The 18,770-nt window shown below is 40.9% G+C and overlaps 1 protein-coding gene across 5 annotated transcripts in view; it reads right to left on the reverse strand.

The window, feature by feature from the left end:
- Window positions 1-18,352, reverse strand: part of nrap (nebulin-related anchoring protein) — a 114,853-nt gene extending 96,501 nt beyond the window's left edge. For 4 of the 5 annotated variants that reach the window (XM_029764174.1, XM_029764176.1, XM_029764173.1 and 1 more), the window contains exons 1-11: window positions 18,119-18,352; window positions 17,527-17,621; window positions 16,463-16,544; window positions 12,671-12,778; window positions 11,349-11,456; window positions 11,049-11,144; window positions 10,843-10,950; window positions 10,540-10,647; window positions 5,519-5,626; window positions 4,426-4,542; window positions 2,660-2,764 (exon numbers count right to left, since the gene is read on the reverse strand). In XM_029764174.1, coding sequence (XP_029620034.1) covers window positions 2,660-2,764; window positions 4,426-4,542; window positions 5,519-5,626; window positions 10,540-10,647; window positions 10,843-10,950; window positions 11,049-11,144; window positions 11,349-11,456; window positions 12,671-12,778; window positions 16,463-16,544; window positions 17,527-17,621; window positions 18,119-18,184 — 1,101 coding nt within the window. In that variant the 5' untranslated portion in view covers window positions 18,185-18,352. The remainder of the gene's footprint in view (window positions 1-2,659; window positions 2,765-4,425; window positions 4,543-5,518; window positions 5,627-10,539; window positions 10,648-10,842; window positions 10,951-11,048; window positions 11,145-11,348; window positions 11,457-12,670; window positions 12,779-16,462; window positions 16,545-17,526; window positions 17,622-18,118) is intronic. The other variant, XM_029764175.1, reaches the window with a different exon arrangement.
- Between the last annotated feature and the right edge of the window lie 418 nt (window positions 18,353-18,770).

The following is an 18,770-nucleotide window of genomic DNA, read 5'->3' on the forward strand; positions in this document are numbered from 1 at the left end:
TAATTACACATCCACTTGCTGAAGGTTATTCCACATGTCTAATAAAAAATCTTGTTCCACTATGTAAGTAATGTTTTGTAATTCCATGTTTGAAAGTCACCTGTGAATTACCATGTTAATAAGTCAAACCAAACTCTAACCTTGTTACATGTCACTACAAGGTGCCTCTAACATCGAATCAACATGTAATACCAGGGTTAATAAATAGGCTAAGACCTAATAGCTGAGAACAATTGTAACAAGGCACACCCTGTAATTAACTACCGGTCATTTTCAAATAGTCCCATTTGACTCTATTGGTAGAGCATGGCACTTGCAACGCCAGGGTTATGGGTTCGATTACAGTATGAAGAAATGTATGCACTCACTATAAGTCGCTCTGGAGAAGTGTAGTTTATTTCTATGTTGTTTGTATTTATTATGGAAGGATGAATGGAGGAAAGTACAAAGAGATCCTTGATGAAAACCTGCTCCAGAGCACTCAGGACCTCGGAAGGTGAGCCTTTACCCCAATCTAACAGGATAACGACCCTAACCACACAGCCAAGACAATGCAGGAGTGGCTTCAGGACAAGCCTCAATGTGCTTGAGTGGCCCAGCCAGAGCCCGGACTTGAAACCGATCGAACATCTCTGAAGAGACATGAAAGTAGCTGTGCAGCGACGCTCCCTGTCCAACCTGACAGAGCTTGAGAGGATCTGCAGAGAAGAATGGGAGAACCTCCCCAAATACAGGTGTGCCAAGCTTGTAGCATCATACCCAAGAAGACTCGAGGCTGTAATCACTGCCAAAGTTGCTTCAGCAAAGTACTGAGTAAAGGGTCTGAATACTTGATGTTAATGTGATATTTCCGTTTTACATTTTTCAAACATTTGCAAAAATGTCTAAAAACCTTTTTCTTTTGTCTTTATGGGGTATTGTGTGTAGATTGATGAGGGATTTTTTTTTTTTTTTTAGAATAAGGCGGTAACGTAACAAAATGTGTAAAAAGTCAAGGGGTCTGAATGCACTGTATATTTCCTGCACAGAATAGGTCAACTTTTGTACTATAGGGGATAGTAGATTGACATAGGCTAGTGCTTTTGCTGTTCGTTAGGCCTAATCATCTGACGATGATTGGCTGAAAAATTGGCTGATGAATATTCAACGTGGACAGTTCTTCCAATATCTTCAATATGCGCCTCGGAATTGGATAAGGACGCACACAGTTGTCTCCAATGTGTCTGTCTTTACTTGTAGCATGCGAGAAAGACCCAATCACGTGAAGGAGAGCCATGTGAGTGAGAGGAGCTTCAACAGCTGGGAGAAGGGAATTAAAATTATTATACTCAGCCCAAGGGCACAACGTCCACTGGGCGCAAAAGGCATGGATTTTTTTAGGGGGCATAACGGCCTCAAAGGGGATGCAGCTGGGAAATTCAAGGCATTATCAAGTGCTTGTCAAATTGTGAATGAGAGACTGATGAAGTGTGTACAGCCTGTGCAAAAAAACTAAGCAGAGCTAATGCCTTTCATGCAACATTTTTCTAATCATTATTAGAGTCGCATCATGCAGCCTTAGAATGTATTAAACATAAAAACATATAGCCCAACATTTTTATCACAACTAAAGTTACATACATAACTCTAAAATAAGCATATAGGAGTGGCTGTTTCTTTGTTAACCACTCAACACAGAAGAGCCGCATGTGCGCACTCCCTCAAATCATTTGGAGAAAATCCTTTCTATTTTATTCAGCTATGTTAAATTGTATTCCAGGTGGCATAGCCAGTTCAGGGCCTAACAAACGGACAACTCAGAGTATGCTATTCCGTTTTTCTGAAATAGACTATATTTTCTTCATATCATGTTTGTTTAGACCTGTCTAAAATAAATCATGGATTTATTGTGATGGTGTAGGCTATATTACATGCATTTATTATACTTTTTAAAATGTAGATGTTCCGAAGGTCTGCATCAGTGGCTTTTAGGCTATGCATGGAACTAGGAGATGCTAAATGTGTTTATGTTAATTACTGGTCAATTACCGTGAGACAGGCAGTTATTTGCTTGACAATCACCGGCTGACAAAATGTTGTGACCGCCACACCCCTACCCTCATACCATCATGGCCACCTAATCATCCCCAGCTTCCAAAAGGCTCATTCATCCCCCCTTCTCTCCCCTGTTCCCCAGGTCGTTGCTGTAAGTGAGAATGTGTTCTCAGTCAACTTACCTTGTAAAATAAGGGTAAAATGAAAATATTTGAGATGTATGAGTTCCGTGCCTTTCCGACAGAACCACCATCCACAATGACACGTTGTGCTCCCAAAGCTAGCGTGCCTACCACTAACAAAACCATGGTCTTGGTTGGGCAAGGACGACACTACTTCAGGTCTCAGGGAGGATGACATCACCCACGATGGTTACTAGTGCTAACTAGCTCACATCTAGCTCACATCTGCTATTTAGAGTATTTGGTTATATGTTTCCATTTACAAACCATTCTAGCATCTATTACATACTCATTCCCCATACTCGCCAATCTATTTTTGTGTTTAAATCTTAAACCATGACACTTTGGCAATGCTTAGCTAGTGCTTAAACTAATATAGTAGCAACACCATATGAAAAGCATCTTTGCACATGCATCTGCCATGTTGCTCATGCATTCCTCACATCACTGCTGAACTTGGCAGCCTTGGATGCATTCTTGTACTGGGGCGTCTCACAGTAGTTGATGCTGTGGCCTTTAGTGTTCTCAAGGTCCTTCTTGTACTCAACCTGCCAGGGAGAAAACAGAGCACACATTAAAATAGGTGTTCCATCACAGTCAAACAGACAATTAGGCAAACTTGAATCCCAAATGTGTCTCTGAGCTCGATCCTGACGCCCTAAGCTTAACCTCTAAGGATGATTTGTATGGATGATGTGTATGGATGATGTCACTCTGTATGAATCTGCCACCTGCAGAGACTTTCCTGACCATTGACCTCCACAGAAGAATTTGTCGAGATGATTTATAAGAGGAGAAATGGTTCAGAATAGATACTCCAACTAACGTGTTGCATTTATCAACGTGCTCAAAGACAAATAGAATTAGCTAACCTTTCCCTGCCCATGGAGCTAAGTTAAGTCCATAGGGCCGAGCGGACATAACATTTGGGACACTATGTAAATGACTGTGGAACATGGCAATGCAAATTAGTGGACTTTTGTTATGATTTTGTCCTCTTCTGTTTCTTTTTTATCTTCATTGTTTGTGGTGTGCACTACATTTATATACCCACAACCAGAGGTGTGGACTAGAGTCACATGACTTGGACTCGAGTCAGACTCAAGTCACAAATATGATGACTTGCAACTCAACTTTGACTTTAACACCAATGACTCGTGACTTAACTTGGACTTGAGCCTTTTGACTCGAACTGACTTGATACCCTTCCCAAGCCCAAATATTAAAAATGATGCTATTAAAAAAAAGTGTGCAGCTCATCAGCTCTTCATTTAACGGATTACAGCTTGAATTGGACGGCAGCCAATCAAATTGTGCCAGCTGAGATAAAGTTGTGCGTGGCAGTGCAGAGGAATGTCGGTGGGTGAATTCAGTCGGAGCCCTTGGAAAGATGATACCCAAAATTATTATTTTCAGATATAAAGACTACGCTGTACTCAACAAAAACGGATTGCAACTTGCAAAAGATGCGGGAAGAAAATGACAGATGGAGGCGCAACAACTTCCACCTTTGTTCGACATTTGAAGCTGCACAAAGAACGGTAAGTCGTGGCTAATATAGCCGACAGCTATATTAAATAACTTTGCTTGTGTAGCGTGTAGACTAACGTAACATTAAGTCAACGAGCCTCCACACTGTCAGTCAGTGCGGGAGCGTGATCATTGCACCCAAGATTGAGCTACAACTGGCTAGGCAGTTGGTAGCCTAAATCCTGCCTGATGTTACTGCTGTTCCTAAAACCATTGACATACGTTAGCCTACTGTAACCACACAGAGTGTGTGAGAGAGAAGGTTGGGTGATTGTGTACAAGCCTACATCACCCGATTGCGCCCCATAGCGGGGGTCTTTCTCATGGCGACCCATGTATTTCCATGGAAATATAATGTTTATTTGGAAAGTAATAAATATATATATTTTAAAGCATTCATGATTTGCGTAAATGTAATACACTAACTATTACTCTTGTTAAAAATCTGAAATGGTATTACATTTGGTGAAGAGCACATTATGACTTGTTTAGGACTCGAAACTCAAATTTTAGGACTTGAGACTTGACTCGGACTTGCCTGTCTTGACTTGGGACTTGAGTGCTAAGACTTGAGACTTACTTGTATCTTGTAAAAAAAATGACTTGGGCCCACCTCTGCCCACAACCTTTCCATCTTTTTGCCCCCATTTTTTGCTCTCATTTCTCAGGTCTATCTCACCTCGCTGACGATCTTGTTGATTTTGCGGGCGCTCTTCAGGGCCAGGTTGTCCTCACTGGTCAGGTTGTGGAAGTGGGATGAGCCCTTCATCTTATTCAGGTCCTTCTTGTATTTCAGCTGGGGGGTTAAAAATGGAAAGAGAAGCAGACAAAGATTAAAAAAGAGCAGAAGAATCCTAGGTCACACATTCCCATCTGTCAGATTGCATAACTTGTCTATGAGCCCATCTTCATACATGGTGTACACAATCGGCAACAAACACACAGGCACACACAACTGTGAAACACACACATGCGCGCATGCTCTCTCAATCACACACACACAGTCTAATTTGGTCTGTGGAGAGTTTGGAACATGACAGCACAGGATTATTGGTGAGAGTCACGGGGAACTCTACTTATCCCTGTGACCATGACCTGAAATTCCACCCGGCAGCACCAGACAAGGTGACGGATGAATGTGATCAAATCAAATCAAATTGTATTTGTCACATGCGCCGAATACAACCTTAGTGAAATGCCTACTTTTTGTGAGTTTTGAGAATCCCTGGACCTGTGTGTTTGAAATGCATCTTTCCTTTCTCCCTTCATTGAAGTAATCACAGAACCACTGAAGTACATAGTTTTCACAAATACAGTCATGGCATATCAGTGATTACTTCAAGAATAGAAGGAGGGATCTCTCCTCTCTCTTTACTAGATTCCTCAATATATTGTCCAGTCCATAGTGACTATACAGCTCCAAAATGAGATAGATATCAGACTGGCTGTCAATTGTGTTTCCTTATTGAAAATGAATTCACCCACATACCCCAACGTATGCTCCTTTGCTTTAGGGGTGTCTGCTGCACAAAGTTGTATTGTGGGGGTGAAACCCCAATAAACTCACTCACAATACAACATTATGCAGCCGAAACCCCTAAAGCGGAGGAGTTAAACCTCAATAAATCTACCCACAATACCACTTTGTGCAACAGACACCCCTAAAGGGGAGGAGTTAAACCTCAATAAATCTACCCACAATACACCTTTGTACAGCAGACACCCCTCCCTAAAGGGGAGGAACATACTTGTTCAGCAGGGACACTACTCACATCACTGGCGTGGGCCTGGGCTTTCTTGGCAAGCTGGTAGGCAGGAGTGATCATGGCTGGGAAACTGCCCTTCCCTCTCTCCTGCTCGTACTCTTCAGTGTAGGCAATCTGCAAGGAGGAACACACATCAGCACACAGTTAATACTACAGATAAAATGGGAACAGGGCTACAGAGTATGGCAGAATTTTGTTCTGGTCTAACAAACACATTTGATTCATAAGACCTTGATTAGTTGAATTGAGTATTGTTGTGTTGGGCTGGAAACGTCTGCACACCCTATTGTTAGCATATAATATGTACAGTGCTACAACAATTCAGCAAATGATATAAGGGTATAAATACACGCACACACTACCGTCAATCTCACCTAGTATTCTAAACTCATGTCACTGTCTGACATATGGAACATAATCCTAATTACAAAGCATTATGTGCATAGCAATCATTTTGGCAGGCAAGAGAAAATGTTCTGTCTAGCTAGGTACCAGCATCATCCAGCTCTGTTTCACCCACTTCAGAGCCGATGGGTTGCACCTACTTTTGCATACATAAAATCATATCAAATAGTGACAACTACAATCTGAAGAATATTGATTAAATAAAAAAAGACTATGGGATATGGGGAAAGCTTGGTTGGAAAGTGAAAACAACTGGAAGTTAAAAGATTTAGGCATCTCTAAGGCATTAAAGAATCTGAAACAGTACAACAACCATGTCTGTGAAGATATCAGATATCGGGCTACTCATTGTAAGGACAATTTGTGTTGGATGTTTCAACTGAAAAACTACTTTTCCACATAAGTTTGTAGCTAGACCAATTTATACCAATTGAAGAGCACATCTGGAAGAGTGTTGCGGGTTGTTGTCTTTCTGAGAGGCATTGTAAAGTTAAATAACTATCAGTCCTCTTTAGTAGTTTTATTTATCAATGAAACCACTACCAGTAGAATTTAACTTGCAGACCTATAATCAATTACGCATTTCAAATTTAATTGAACGTTTAACAGGTCTCCTTCTTAACTTTCTGAGAAAGAAAAAAAATACATCAGAAAAATGGTAAAGTTGTATTGAAAAATGGTATTATTATTGCAAAAATAATGTACTTAAGCTTCCAGTTAACAGATACACAACTTCCTCTCAGATATTGGCTGAACATCCTCGCCAAGAGGCTAAAATCTCTTGGTTAGGTCGCTAGGTGTTGAACTAAGGTGGCTATAGTATTCTTAACAAGAGGGTCTACTTAAAAATATATATACAATTTGCTCGCTCGCCTCACCTTTAAAAAAAATGTAATCCGTTAATAATAATAATAATTGTATCCCCTGCTGAAATCCCCTGCTGAAAAATGTAAGGGGGAGTAGCAATGGCAATACAAAATCAAATTCCTCATTGGTCCTTCCACTTAGCACACTGATCTGCGAGGATTGGATGTACAGTGGTTCTTCCTTTAAAAGTTTTGAGCTTGTGCCGTAACCATTTGTGGTAGATGGTGTCAGATTGTGGTAAATTATGTCATTCTGTCATTGCACCACTCTATCACAAGGGGGAGTTAGAATGCTGATCTATCGGTAGTCTAGACTGTGGCACAAAATTATTATCTTTTCGTAAATTAATGGAGGTGTGAATGTTTCAGTCCGAGAGTCTCTCTTCTCTGACAATAGAGTCCTGCATCAGGCAAAAAAATTTTTTGCTAGCAGTGGTCCCAGAGTAGAGAGAGAACTTGTGTAAATACAATGGTGCAATTACACTTGACATGTGGACTGAGGATTTTTGAAAAATAGGCACAGGAGGCTTTTGCTTTCTCTCCCTCTAAAAACAGAAAGAAATAATTCTAAATAACAAACTGGCTTTATTTACCAAAGTGTGAAAGAGCGATAGCCCCTCTATATGAAGTGAGTTTCTGAAACACTGAGTCCTTCTTAGCTGATGTGAAGAAGAAACGTAATGAAAGAGAGTCCAGCGAGGATGTGTCAGCATTAAGTTGAGTGACTCACTCATTCATGGCTTTGGATCAAAATCAAGAAATGTTTTTATTGTTTTGACCAAGTTAAACTGCTCATGTTGTGTGTGACCAATTATTTGTGACATTGTGGTTACAATGAAGAATGTAAATGAAATAAATCCTATTCATAATGAATAATCAGATGTGTGTTGCAAGCTTTTCATTTTTCCCTATTTTTTTGTAGGAATTTATTTTATATTTTTAGACAATACAAAACATACATATACAAATGACAACTACATCACACCTGCCCAGATCCACCTGCTCACACGCCCATCTCCAACGCCCGCATCACTCTCTGCCACATTGCCTCAAACTGCACCATTTTGTTTCTCTCTGTCGCCCACACGCACATTCAATATTTGGATAATGAAGCATTTATCCTGTTATGGCTAGGGGGCAGTATTTTCACGGCTGGATAAAAAACGTACCCGATTTAATCTGATTATTAGTCCTGCCCAGAAACTGGAATATGCATATAATTATTAGCTTTGGAGAGAAAACACTCCAAAGTTTCTGAAACTGTTTGAATGGTGTCTGTGAGTATAACAGAACTCCTATGGCAGGCAAAAACCTGAGATGCTTCTGTTCAGGAAGTACCCTGTCTGAACATTTCTTGCCCTTCTTTATTATCTCTATCGTTTACAAAGGATCTCTGCTCTTACGTGACAATTCACACGTCTCCAATGAGGTCTCATAGCCCGGGAAAAACAGGAATGACGTAATTCAAAGCCCTGGCTGAAGCACAGGAAGGCAAAAGCTAAGTGGTCACTCAATGGTCTAAGCCTTAGGCGCGTGACACGCCCCGCCCCCGGCTTTCGGTTTTTTCCTCAGTTTACAGACAGGCAGATTCCCGGTCGGAATATTATCGCTTCTCTACGAGATAAATTGCATAAAAATTGGTTTTAAACAGCGGTTGACATGCTTCGAAGTACGGTAATGGAATATTTAGAAATTTTTTGTCATATTTTGCGTCATGCTCGTGGCCGAGATTTAGCGTTGGGATAGTGTCTAGAACGCACGAACAAAACGTCGCTGTTTGGATATAACGATGGATTATTTGGGACCAAACCTACATTTGTTATTGAAGTAGAAGTCCTGGCAGTGTATTCTGATGAAGAACAAGCAAGGTAAGAACATTTTTCTTATAGGAAATGTGATTTTGGTGAAGGCTAAACTTGCAGGGTGTCTAAATAGCTAGCCCTGTAACGCCGGGCTATGTACTTACATTATTGCAAAATGTGCTTCATCCGAAAAGCTATTTTAAAATCGGACATATCGAGTGCATAGAGGAGTTCTGTATCTATAATTCTTAAAATAATTGTTATGCTTTTTGTGAACGTTTATCGTGAGTAATTTAGTAAAATCACCGGAAGTGTTCGGTGGGAATGCTAGTTCTGAACGTCACATGCTAATGTAAAAAGCTGTTTTTTGATATAAATATGAACTTGATTGAACAGACATGCATGTATTGTATAACACAATGTCCTAGGTGTGTCATCTGATGAAGATCATCAAAGGTTAGTGCTGCATTTAGATATGGTTTGGGTTTATGTGACATGATATGCTAGCTTGAAAAATGGCTGTGTGATTATTTCTGGCTGGGTACTCTGCTGACATAATCTAATGTTTTGCTTTCGCTGTAAAGCCTTTTTGAAATCGGACAGTTTGGTTAGATAAAGGAGAGTCTTGTCTTTAAATAGCTGTAAAATAGTCATATGTTTGAAAAGTGTAAGTTTTCGGATTTAGAGGAGTTTGAATTTCGCGCCCCGCCCATCATTGGATATTGGAGCAATCGTTCCGCTAGCGGAACGTGTAGATGTAAGAGGTTTAAAGGCTGACATTGGTTGATTTTCATACTTCTGACAGCCACATTTCTAACTCCACCCATAACTTTTGGACTTTATAACATTCCTAGAATGCATGAATTATTATAACCTAATGAAAAATGAACCGGGTAATCTAATTTAATTTACTGCAGGCCTAACACCTATGGGTTTAACGTTCTGAATTAATGATTATATTGAAGTTAGAAGCCGCCTCTTAATTAGTTCCGAGAGCCGATCGGTTACCCAACAAAATAATATCAATTTATTTAGCCTAATTGATTTTATGACTACAGACAGTACGCTATTATTCCTCTTATCCTTCATGTATTAATTAATTTGTCTGCATCTTTATTCAACATTTGGCTAAAAAGAAACCACGCCATTGTCACGTCCTGACCCTTGTAAGAGGTCATTTTCTATAGTAGAGTGGTCAGGGCGTGACAGGGGGTGTTTTGGGTGGTTCTTGTTTTCTGTTTCTATGTGGGTTTTCTAGATTTCTATTTCTATGTTGGGGTTATTGGGATGATCTCCAATTAGAGGCAGCTGGTTCTCGTTGTCTCTAATTGGAGATCATATTTATGTAGGGGGTTTTTCCTTTTGGTTTTGTGGGTTGTTAATTTTTGAGTAGTGTGTTTTCCTCTGCGTCACGGTTTGTTGTTTTGTTATTTCAAGTGTTTGGTGTTTTGCATTTAGTTTCACGGTTAATAAAGGTGTGGAACTACGAACACGCTGCGCTTTAGTCCGATCATTTGAACAGACGTGACAGCCATGAATTAAGAACAGATATATATTTTTCTCTCTAAGGTTTTACATTTCTAACTCAATATCACAGACCAGATTTTCCCTAACGAAAAATGCATCAACCCCTACAAATATATTCATTTATAAAAGGATAGTCTAATAGCTCGGCTAGGTGAAAAATCCCCGCAACGTGCAATGTATTCTATGCTTAAGTACTCTAAAATGTTACATTTCTAACTCCAAACCTCATGAAAGTGCAGAATGTCAGATAAAGCACATACTGTAGAGCAATATGGCAAAACTTCCCCTATCAGGGGACAAGGTAGAGCTACAACATAATTGATCGGCATACAGTAAGTGCCAAGGGGGTAGGGTTTTGCCTGGACAGGACCAGTATCTTTAGACAGCAGAAACTATTTTCTGGGTCAAAGGCCCCAGTTGTTTTCACCTGGCTGAAGTTCCCAGCATTTTCTCTGGCAAAAGCGAATTCTGCTGCCCCAGCATCTGAGGTGGCCTTTCCCTTCATCTCCTGCTCATACATCTGACGGTACTTCACCTAAGATATGATCACAGTGTCAACATTAGTGCACTGTACGCGTATGACTTTGCCAATGTGCATTTGTATGTGAGTGCATCAGTTTGTGTGAGCATCTTTCTGTTTGTGTGTGTGTGTGTGTGTGTGTGTGTGTGTGTGTGTGTGTGTGTGTGTGTGTGTGTGTGTGTGTAGTGTGTGTGTGTCTCCTCTACTCACACCACTGGCCATCTCTGTGGCTTTCTTTGAAACTTGGTAGCCAGGAGTGAGATGGGCGGGGAAACTGCCTTTACCCAACTGCTGTTCATACTCTTCAGTGTAGACATACTGGGAGGGAAAATACTACGTCATGGACACACGAAAAGTGACATAATTGCATTTGGAGGAAAGCATAAATCAAATTGAGTAGGGTTTGTAATAAATGCCTTGATCTGTCCTTGGCTTTTGGCCAGAAGCACTTCAGGGGTTTTGGCTACGGAGGTATATTTTGACACTTTCTCCTCTCCTTTATTGTACTCCACCTGAATAACAGAGAAACAAAAACAAAATGTTAACATATTATTTGCCCCCTCATAACACGCTATAACACTGAAATAATAACATTTATAATAATTCCAGCTAATGTCATGAGCTGAAATCAACTCGTTATTTTATGGTAACACTACCCGCCTCCCGAAGTACTGTTCTGCCCCTATAGAGGGAGCTCTGTTGGCAGTTGCACTTACGCTGATGGGCAAGGTATTTGCTTTCTTGGAAATCTGGTATCCTGGTGTGATCATGGTGGATAAGCTGCCTTTTCCTTTACTCTGCTCATATTCCTCAGTGTATTTGACCTGTCATCAAGGAGAAAGTATGTCCCCAAACTTTATGACACAAACACGGTCAGACCACTACTGAATAAGTACAGGAACGTTTCTTATGCCATAACTACGTGTTATCTGTGTAATTTTGAACCATTTGAAATTGGCAAATTTGACAGGGTGGGGGTATGTGTGTGTGTGTATAACTATGATAAAGGTATGTGTAGGTTTGTCTGGGGGTTGTTTTCATGTTGGTTGGTTGTTCTGTGCTTACATCACTGGCCAGGGAGCCTCCAGTCTTAGCATGTAGAATATGGGAGGTGTCAGCCACAGAGGTAATTGTGCCAATTTTTCTTCATGTCCCCTTTTGTACTCCACTTACGATCGAATACATATTGTACTCATCTATATTTAGCACCTACCTGTACATCTGTACCTGCATTGTATTGCAATGTTTAATAGGAGGGCAAATGCAGTTGTACTACATTTTTAGTAATCACGGGGGCCATTTTAGACAATTTAATGTACATCAAAAGTAGAGGTCGGCCGATTATGATTTTTCAACGCCGATACCGATTAGCGATTATATGCAACGCAGGACAGGCTAGATAAACTAGTAATATCATCAACCATGTGTGGTTAACTAGTGATTATGATTGATTGTTTTTTATAAGATAAGTTTAATGCTAGCTAGCAACTTACCTTGGCTTCTTACTGCATTCGCGTAACAGGCAGGCTCCTCGTGGAGTGCAATGCAAAGCAGGTGGTTAGAGCGTTGGACTAGTTAACCATAAGGTTGCAAGATTGAATCCCCGAGCTGACAAGGTAAAAATCTGTCGTTCTGCCCCTGAACAAGGCAGTTAACCCACCGTTCCGAGGCCATCATTGAAAATAAGAATGTGTTCTTAACTGACTTGCCTAGTTAAATAAAGGTGTAAAAATTTTTTTTTAAATAAATAAAATAAAATCGGCCAAATCGGTGTCCAAAAATACCGATTTCCTATAGTTATGAAAACTTGAAATCGGCCCTAATTAATCGGCCATTCCGATTAATCGGTCGACCTCTAATCAAAAGTATTTTGTTCTGTTATGTGTTTTATTATATGTGTTTTAATGTTATGTTTCCCTATGTTCCTTTTTGAAATTCAATACAAAATGAATCACTTTTATATTTGATCATGTTTTATATCAACTCTTCGGACTTGGTCCAACCCTGTGTTTGTTATACAAATAAGGAAGATACTCACATCACTGATGGTCTTTTGGGCGTGTGACACGCTCACAATCTCCTGGTTGGTGATGGTGCCTGAGTACGAGTAGGTCTGCTGCTCCTCAAACTTAGCCTGATAGTCCTGCTGTTGAATCACAATGCACACAGAATCAACTAAGAACTATCATTATATTGGGGTCGGTTCCAGAAAGCAGGATCAATGAGTTAGTTAGCTAACTGTTCAGGTAGTGGTTCCCAAAAGCAGTTTGTTTTGGTTGCGTTTTGTTTTGCCCAAAAGGAACCAAATGGTGAATACTGTCTTTGGAGTCAATTTTATTGTAAGTGAGAATAGAATATGTTTCTGAACACTTGTACATTCATGTAGATGCTATGTGTCACACCCTGATCTGTTTCACCTGTCTTTGTGCTTGTCTGCACCCCCCTCCAGGTGTCGCCCATCTTCCCCATTACCCCCTGTGTATTTATACCTGTGTTCTCTGTTTGTCTGTTGCCAGTTCGTTTTGTTCATGAAACCTACCAGCGTTTGTTCCCCTGCTCCTGCCTGTTTCTTGCTCCTGTTTACTAGTCCTTCCCGGTTTTGACCGTTCTGCCTGCCCTGAGCCTGCCTGCTGTTTGGTATCTTACCCCACCTTACTTGATTTTTGACCCCTGCCTGCCCTGACACTGAGACTGCCTGCCATTCTGGACCCTTTGCACCCTCTCTGGATTATTGACCCCTGCCTGCCTTTGACCTGTCGTTTGCCTGCCCCTGTTTTAGAAATAAACTTTTGTTTCTTTGACAGTGTCTGCATCTGGGCCACACCTGAAACGTGATACAATGGATAATCATGAATCAACCATTAATAATTATCAGTGAGAAAGATGCACAAACCTCCCCTGTTATTTGTAATGATGTGAGGTTAACAAATCAAATCAAATTTTGTTTGTCACATGCACTGAATACAACACGTGTAGACCTCACAGTGAAATGCTTACAAGGAGGCATGAAGACTGCAGATGTGGCCAGGGCAATAAATTGCAATGTCTGTACTGTGAGACGCCTAAGACAGAGCTACAGGGAGACAGGACGGACAGCTGATTATCCTCGCAGTGGCAGACCACGTGTAACAACACCTGCACAGGATCGGTACATCCGAACATCACCCCATGGGACAGGTACAGGATGGCAACAACAACTGCCCGAGTTACACCAGGAACGCACAATCCCTCCATCAGTGCTCAGACTGTCCGCAATAGGCTGAGAGAGGCTGGACTGAGGGCTTGTAGGCCTGTTGTAAGGCAGGTCCTCACCAGACATCACCGGCAACAACGTCACCTATGGGCAGACAGGACTGGCAAAAGTGCTCTTCACTGGCGAGTCACGGTTTTGTCTCACCAGGGGTGATGGTCGGATTCACTTTTATAATCAAAGGAATGAGCGTTACACCGAGGCTTGTACTCTGGAGCGGGATCGATTTGGAGGTGGAGGGTCCGTCATGGTCTGGGGCGTTGTGTCACTGCATCATCGGACTGAGCTTGTTGTCATTGCAGGCAATCTCAACGCTGTGCATTACAGGGAAGACATCCTCCTCCCTCGTGTGGTATCCTTCCTGCAGGCTTATCCTTACATGACCCTCCAGCATGACAATGCCACCAGCCATACTGCTTGTTCTGTGCGTGATTTCCTGCAAGACAGGAATGTCAGTGTTCAGCCATGGCCAGCGAAGAGCCCGGATCTCAATCCCATTGAGTACGTCTGGGACCTGTTGGATCAGAGGGTGAGGGCTAGGGCCATTCCTCCCAAAAATGTCCGGGAACTTGCAGGTGCCTTGGTGGAAGAGTGGGGTAACATCTCACAACAAGAACTGGCTAATCTGGTGCAGTCCATGAGGAGGAGATGCACTGCAGTACTTAATGCAGCTGGTGGCCACACCAGATACTGACTTACTTTTGATTTTGACCCCCCCCCCTTGTTCAGGAACACATTATTCCATTTCTGTTAGTCACATGTCTGTGGAACTTGTTCAGTTTATGTCTCAGTTGTTGAATCTTGTTATGTTCATACAAATACTTACACATGTTAAGTTTGCTGAAAATAAACACAGTTGACAGTGAGAGGACGTTTCTTTTTTTGCTGAGTTTATTTTACTCATTATAGTCTTGCTAGCAGGAATGTTAGCCATGGCAATATTCTATGACTAACAAAGGCAAAAAAAGCTGAAGGGAGACTGAGTGCCAGACAGACATCCAGACCAGACATACAGACAGACAGGGACAGGTGGAGTGCTGAGGGTGTTGGAGAGGAGGCTGTTTTCCTGAAGGTATAATTTTAACCTCCTGAAACATAAACTGTGGCAGCAAGGGGTACCGTGTCTCTGTCACAGCCACAGAAATAGATAGTCATGCACACCATTCCAAACCTATGCTGTCAACATGGGCCCAAAGCTCTCCTAAAACCAGGCTTACGACTGTCTTTCTTTCATAAAGAGGGGAAAACTGCATTTCTCTTTTACAAGCATAATAAATGTACAGTATATTTGCCTATATCATGTTGTCTCCATGTGAACACACTATTTGTAGCCTCCACACTTTGAAAGTTCCACAGCAGGAAAAATGCAGTGGCTACATGTCGCTCTTTTTAGTAACTGGTTGTTTTCTTCTGGAACAAAAAGAGGACACCAGTATAAAGGAGATACCCCTTCTGTTTAGAACAGCAGAATGCAGGTTAAGCGTTCTCAATTCTATCAAAATGATTGTTTAGGATCATTGAGCCCTACTAAATCAAATATGATAGCCAGGGATACCAGTAGGTCAAAAACATATTTCTTCCTTCACTGCAAGAATACAGGTTACAATGCATCAACTATAAAAAAAATAAAAAATAAAAAACTAATCTGTATACTGCTGTCTCTGGTTTCGGTCAAGTATGGGAATACAATACATTGAAATTAGCTTCATTACTGGATAGCAGTTGTTTCAAAATTACGACAAACTCTTTCTTGCTTCTGTAGCAGATTGGGATCTGTGAAACTCACTCCTCAGCCTGAAGTGTCTCCACTTGCGCTGTTGAATAGCTAGCTTTTTGGTGTTGCAGCTGGGTAATATGCTTCAGGAGGGCGGTCACGTGTGTTTGTGAAGCAGAGGTTCTTGTTTTGGGCCTCGGTATGAGCCAAATCCTGAAGAGGCGGTACTCACTAAGCAAGTGGTGTGATATCCTTTACAATTCTGCGCTCAGCTCAATGCTGGGGTTGCTGTTGTTGTGGAGTGAGTGGCATGACTGGGTAAGAATCTTCAGGAGGGCTTTCACGTATGTTTGCGAGGCAGAGTTCCTGGGTTTGAGCCTCGGTATTTGCCAAATCGGGAGGAAGCGGTACTTGCTAAGCAAGCAGTGTGACGTCCTTTACACTTCCATTACATTACCTAACCAACATCATCCATGGTGTCTATCTATGTATCAACTCGTGAGCCATAACAATCGGAATGAATATCATTATTCACAATGCCACATGCTGTGTGTACAACAGTGTACTCATGTAATCGTACTTCCACAATACCATGCATGATGGCTACAGTGAATGACTAACTCATGTGAAATGTGCGGTGAGAGTCATTGAGTAATTTCAAGCCCAGCACACCTACGTTCCACTGTCACTTGAGTGGAGGAGGGGGAGCTGTTTCAAACTGCTATTCTAGAATAATGACACACACATGTCAAGTTCAATAGCCATGTTGAAGTAGAATACAAGGTCCTGCATTCGAAGTCTAAGAAACAACTTCCTGATTCCTGATGTGTCTAGACCCAGTAACGGTGACATCGTTGCTTACTCACCTCACTGCTGGCAATGGCTTGCTTCTTGGCATTGATGGGGGTCTCATAGACACTGGTGAACATATTGTTTCTTGGATTGTGTCTGAGGGATTAAAGGTGAGAGGTCATCATCAACACATTTTAAGAATTTTTAATAATCTCACTTTTGGTTTAGTCCATACTCGTAGCCATTTACAAATACAATTCCAGTGACATGGGAGCAGAACGCTGAAGATACTGAATGGGTCGTTCAACAAAATGACTGCCTTTTGCATACTTTAATATTGTGCACCAATATTGCATTTTAAAAGCCTGTTCCATTAAATGAAGTGCCTTTTAAAATAGACCACATGGAGAATTCAATAAATCCTATTTTTTTATATGAATAAAGCATTTTGGCACAAGATTAACCACAAGATTTCTCAACATCATTGTAAAGCCCTAGTTATTTTTGTTGTTTTGAGAAAGTAATTTCTGGAGATGATTATTTATTTCATGTGATTAGTGATTCACATATGTCTGTCCCTCATTTTAAGGCCAACCCTGTTACGTGAACTACACTCTTATTTTAATATGGAGAAACTATTCCTATTAAAATATTTTTTCTAAAGATACATTGAACAAATAGTCAAATCATAATGTAAAAGCAGGTGAGCTGGTTCTATACTTTTTGGGCATTTACTGGTGTTTTGTGGTGGAAAACTGAGTAGTTCAAGCATATGTCAACCCTTTTACCCATAGATAGACAGGCTAGAATTGTAATTTTTTTATTATATAAAGTTGAACATGTGCTCTTTATGACAGAATGTTGAAATCAAACATTTTTTGGGTAGAATGACTCAAATGACAATGATCATAGTACTTTAAAGTACTATCATCCAACCAACTTCCTCATTTCATTCAGTGCCTAATTTCCCCATTCATTTGGGATTGAGGCATAGGGCTGTATCTACACCGATGTGGACTCATAGACCACTTTTGAAAACGCTTAACAAACTTTGACTTTGGAGGGAACTATCCCTATAAATGCCCTAAACAGAGAAAGGAACCTCAGTAAGAAAGTGAAATAACACATTTCTACTTACACAGAGCAGTATGGCCGCTTCTTGTGACTAACAAAGTTCTTGGCTGTGAGCACCATTTTACAGACGTCGCAGTGAAAGCATGCTTTGTGCCAGTTCTGAGAGAAGGGGAAAAAACACAAGTGTGTTACACACATAAAATCCTGGGTTCTGATCTAGGAATTATGACTCCAATATAAGTTATCGTAAAGAAACACAGCAAAGAGTGCTTTGAATTGACCTAAATGGATCAGTCTGACATCATAGACCAAGAGACTGTGATTTTAAACATATACTTGCTCACAATGTTGCTCAACTGTCCTTGAATACGCAAACCATGCCACTTGACATTATGAACTATCAGTTTGAATTTAACATATTTAACAATAGCAGTCTGAATTTAACATATTTATCATCTTTCTTTGCCTTAACCTTTTAGAAGGCTAAATCAGGGTCACAGAGTGTTTCTTGGTAGTCTTAAACAAGTCTACTTTGAAACAAAATTATACACCTCACACACATGGTTATGGGCTTAAAAAAAGAAGACAACAATACCATGTCAGATATAAAGTTGAAATCCAACTAGAGGTAAAGTACGGGAGTAACTCTTTCTTACCTGATCAATACAATTGATCTTCTCCGCTGGGTACACCACAAACCCACACCTAGCGCAGGACTGCATCTTCGTAACCTTTCCCCTTACCCAAAGTACTCAGGAAAAAAACTAAAAGGTAGCTTGAGTGAAGTGAATATTAGCCCCAAGAGAGAGCAAAAGCCCAGGCAGCAGTAAAGAGAGGCAGGATCTCCTAGACAGTCCCTGGTAGTAGTGCCTCTCTGGCAATGATAAACTTAGCTCTCGATTGTGACAGACAGATCAACCCTGTCTGTTACAAGACACCAGGACCCAGGAGGACCCACCCCCCTTTTAAATGTATTTTTTATTTAACCTTCGTTTAATCAGGGAGTCATGCTGGGACCACAGTATCTTTCGCAGATGAGCCCCGCATGAATACATCAAAAAACAACAATTACATTATACTGTACATACAGTATCTATATACACACATCAATTACACAATACATGAAAGCAGACACAAAACACAAAAAGCAAAACAGTAAAAAGGCCCTCTAACATCCGCCTGAATTTCCCTAGAGGCACCAATTCCACCAACTTTAAACTAAAAGCACATTTACCTAACTCTGTGAAGATTGGAGGGATCTCCATGGTTAGCCATGCCCGAGTCCGGGTCTGGAGCACCCCCCTATCC

The sequence above is a fragment of the Salmo trutta genome, chromosome 10, assembly GCF_901001165.1.
Source record: "Salmo trutta chromosome 10, fSalTru1.1, whole genome shotgun sequence".
NCBI classification, from domain to species: domain Eukaryota; kingdom Metazoa; phylum Chordata; class Actinopteri; order Salmoniformes; family Salmonidae; genus Salmo; species Salmo trutta.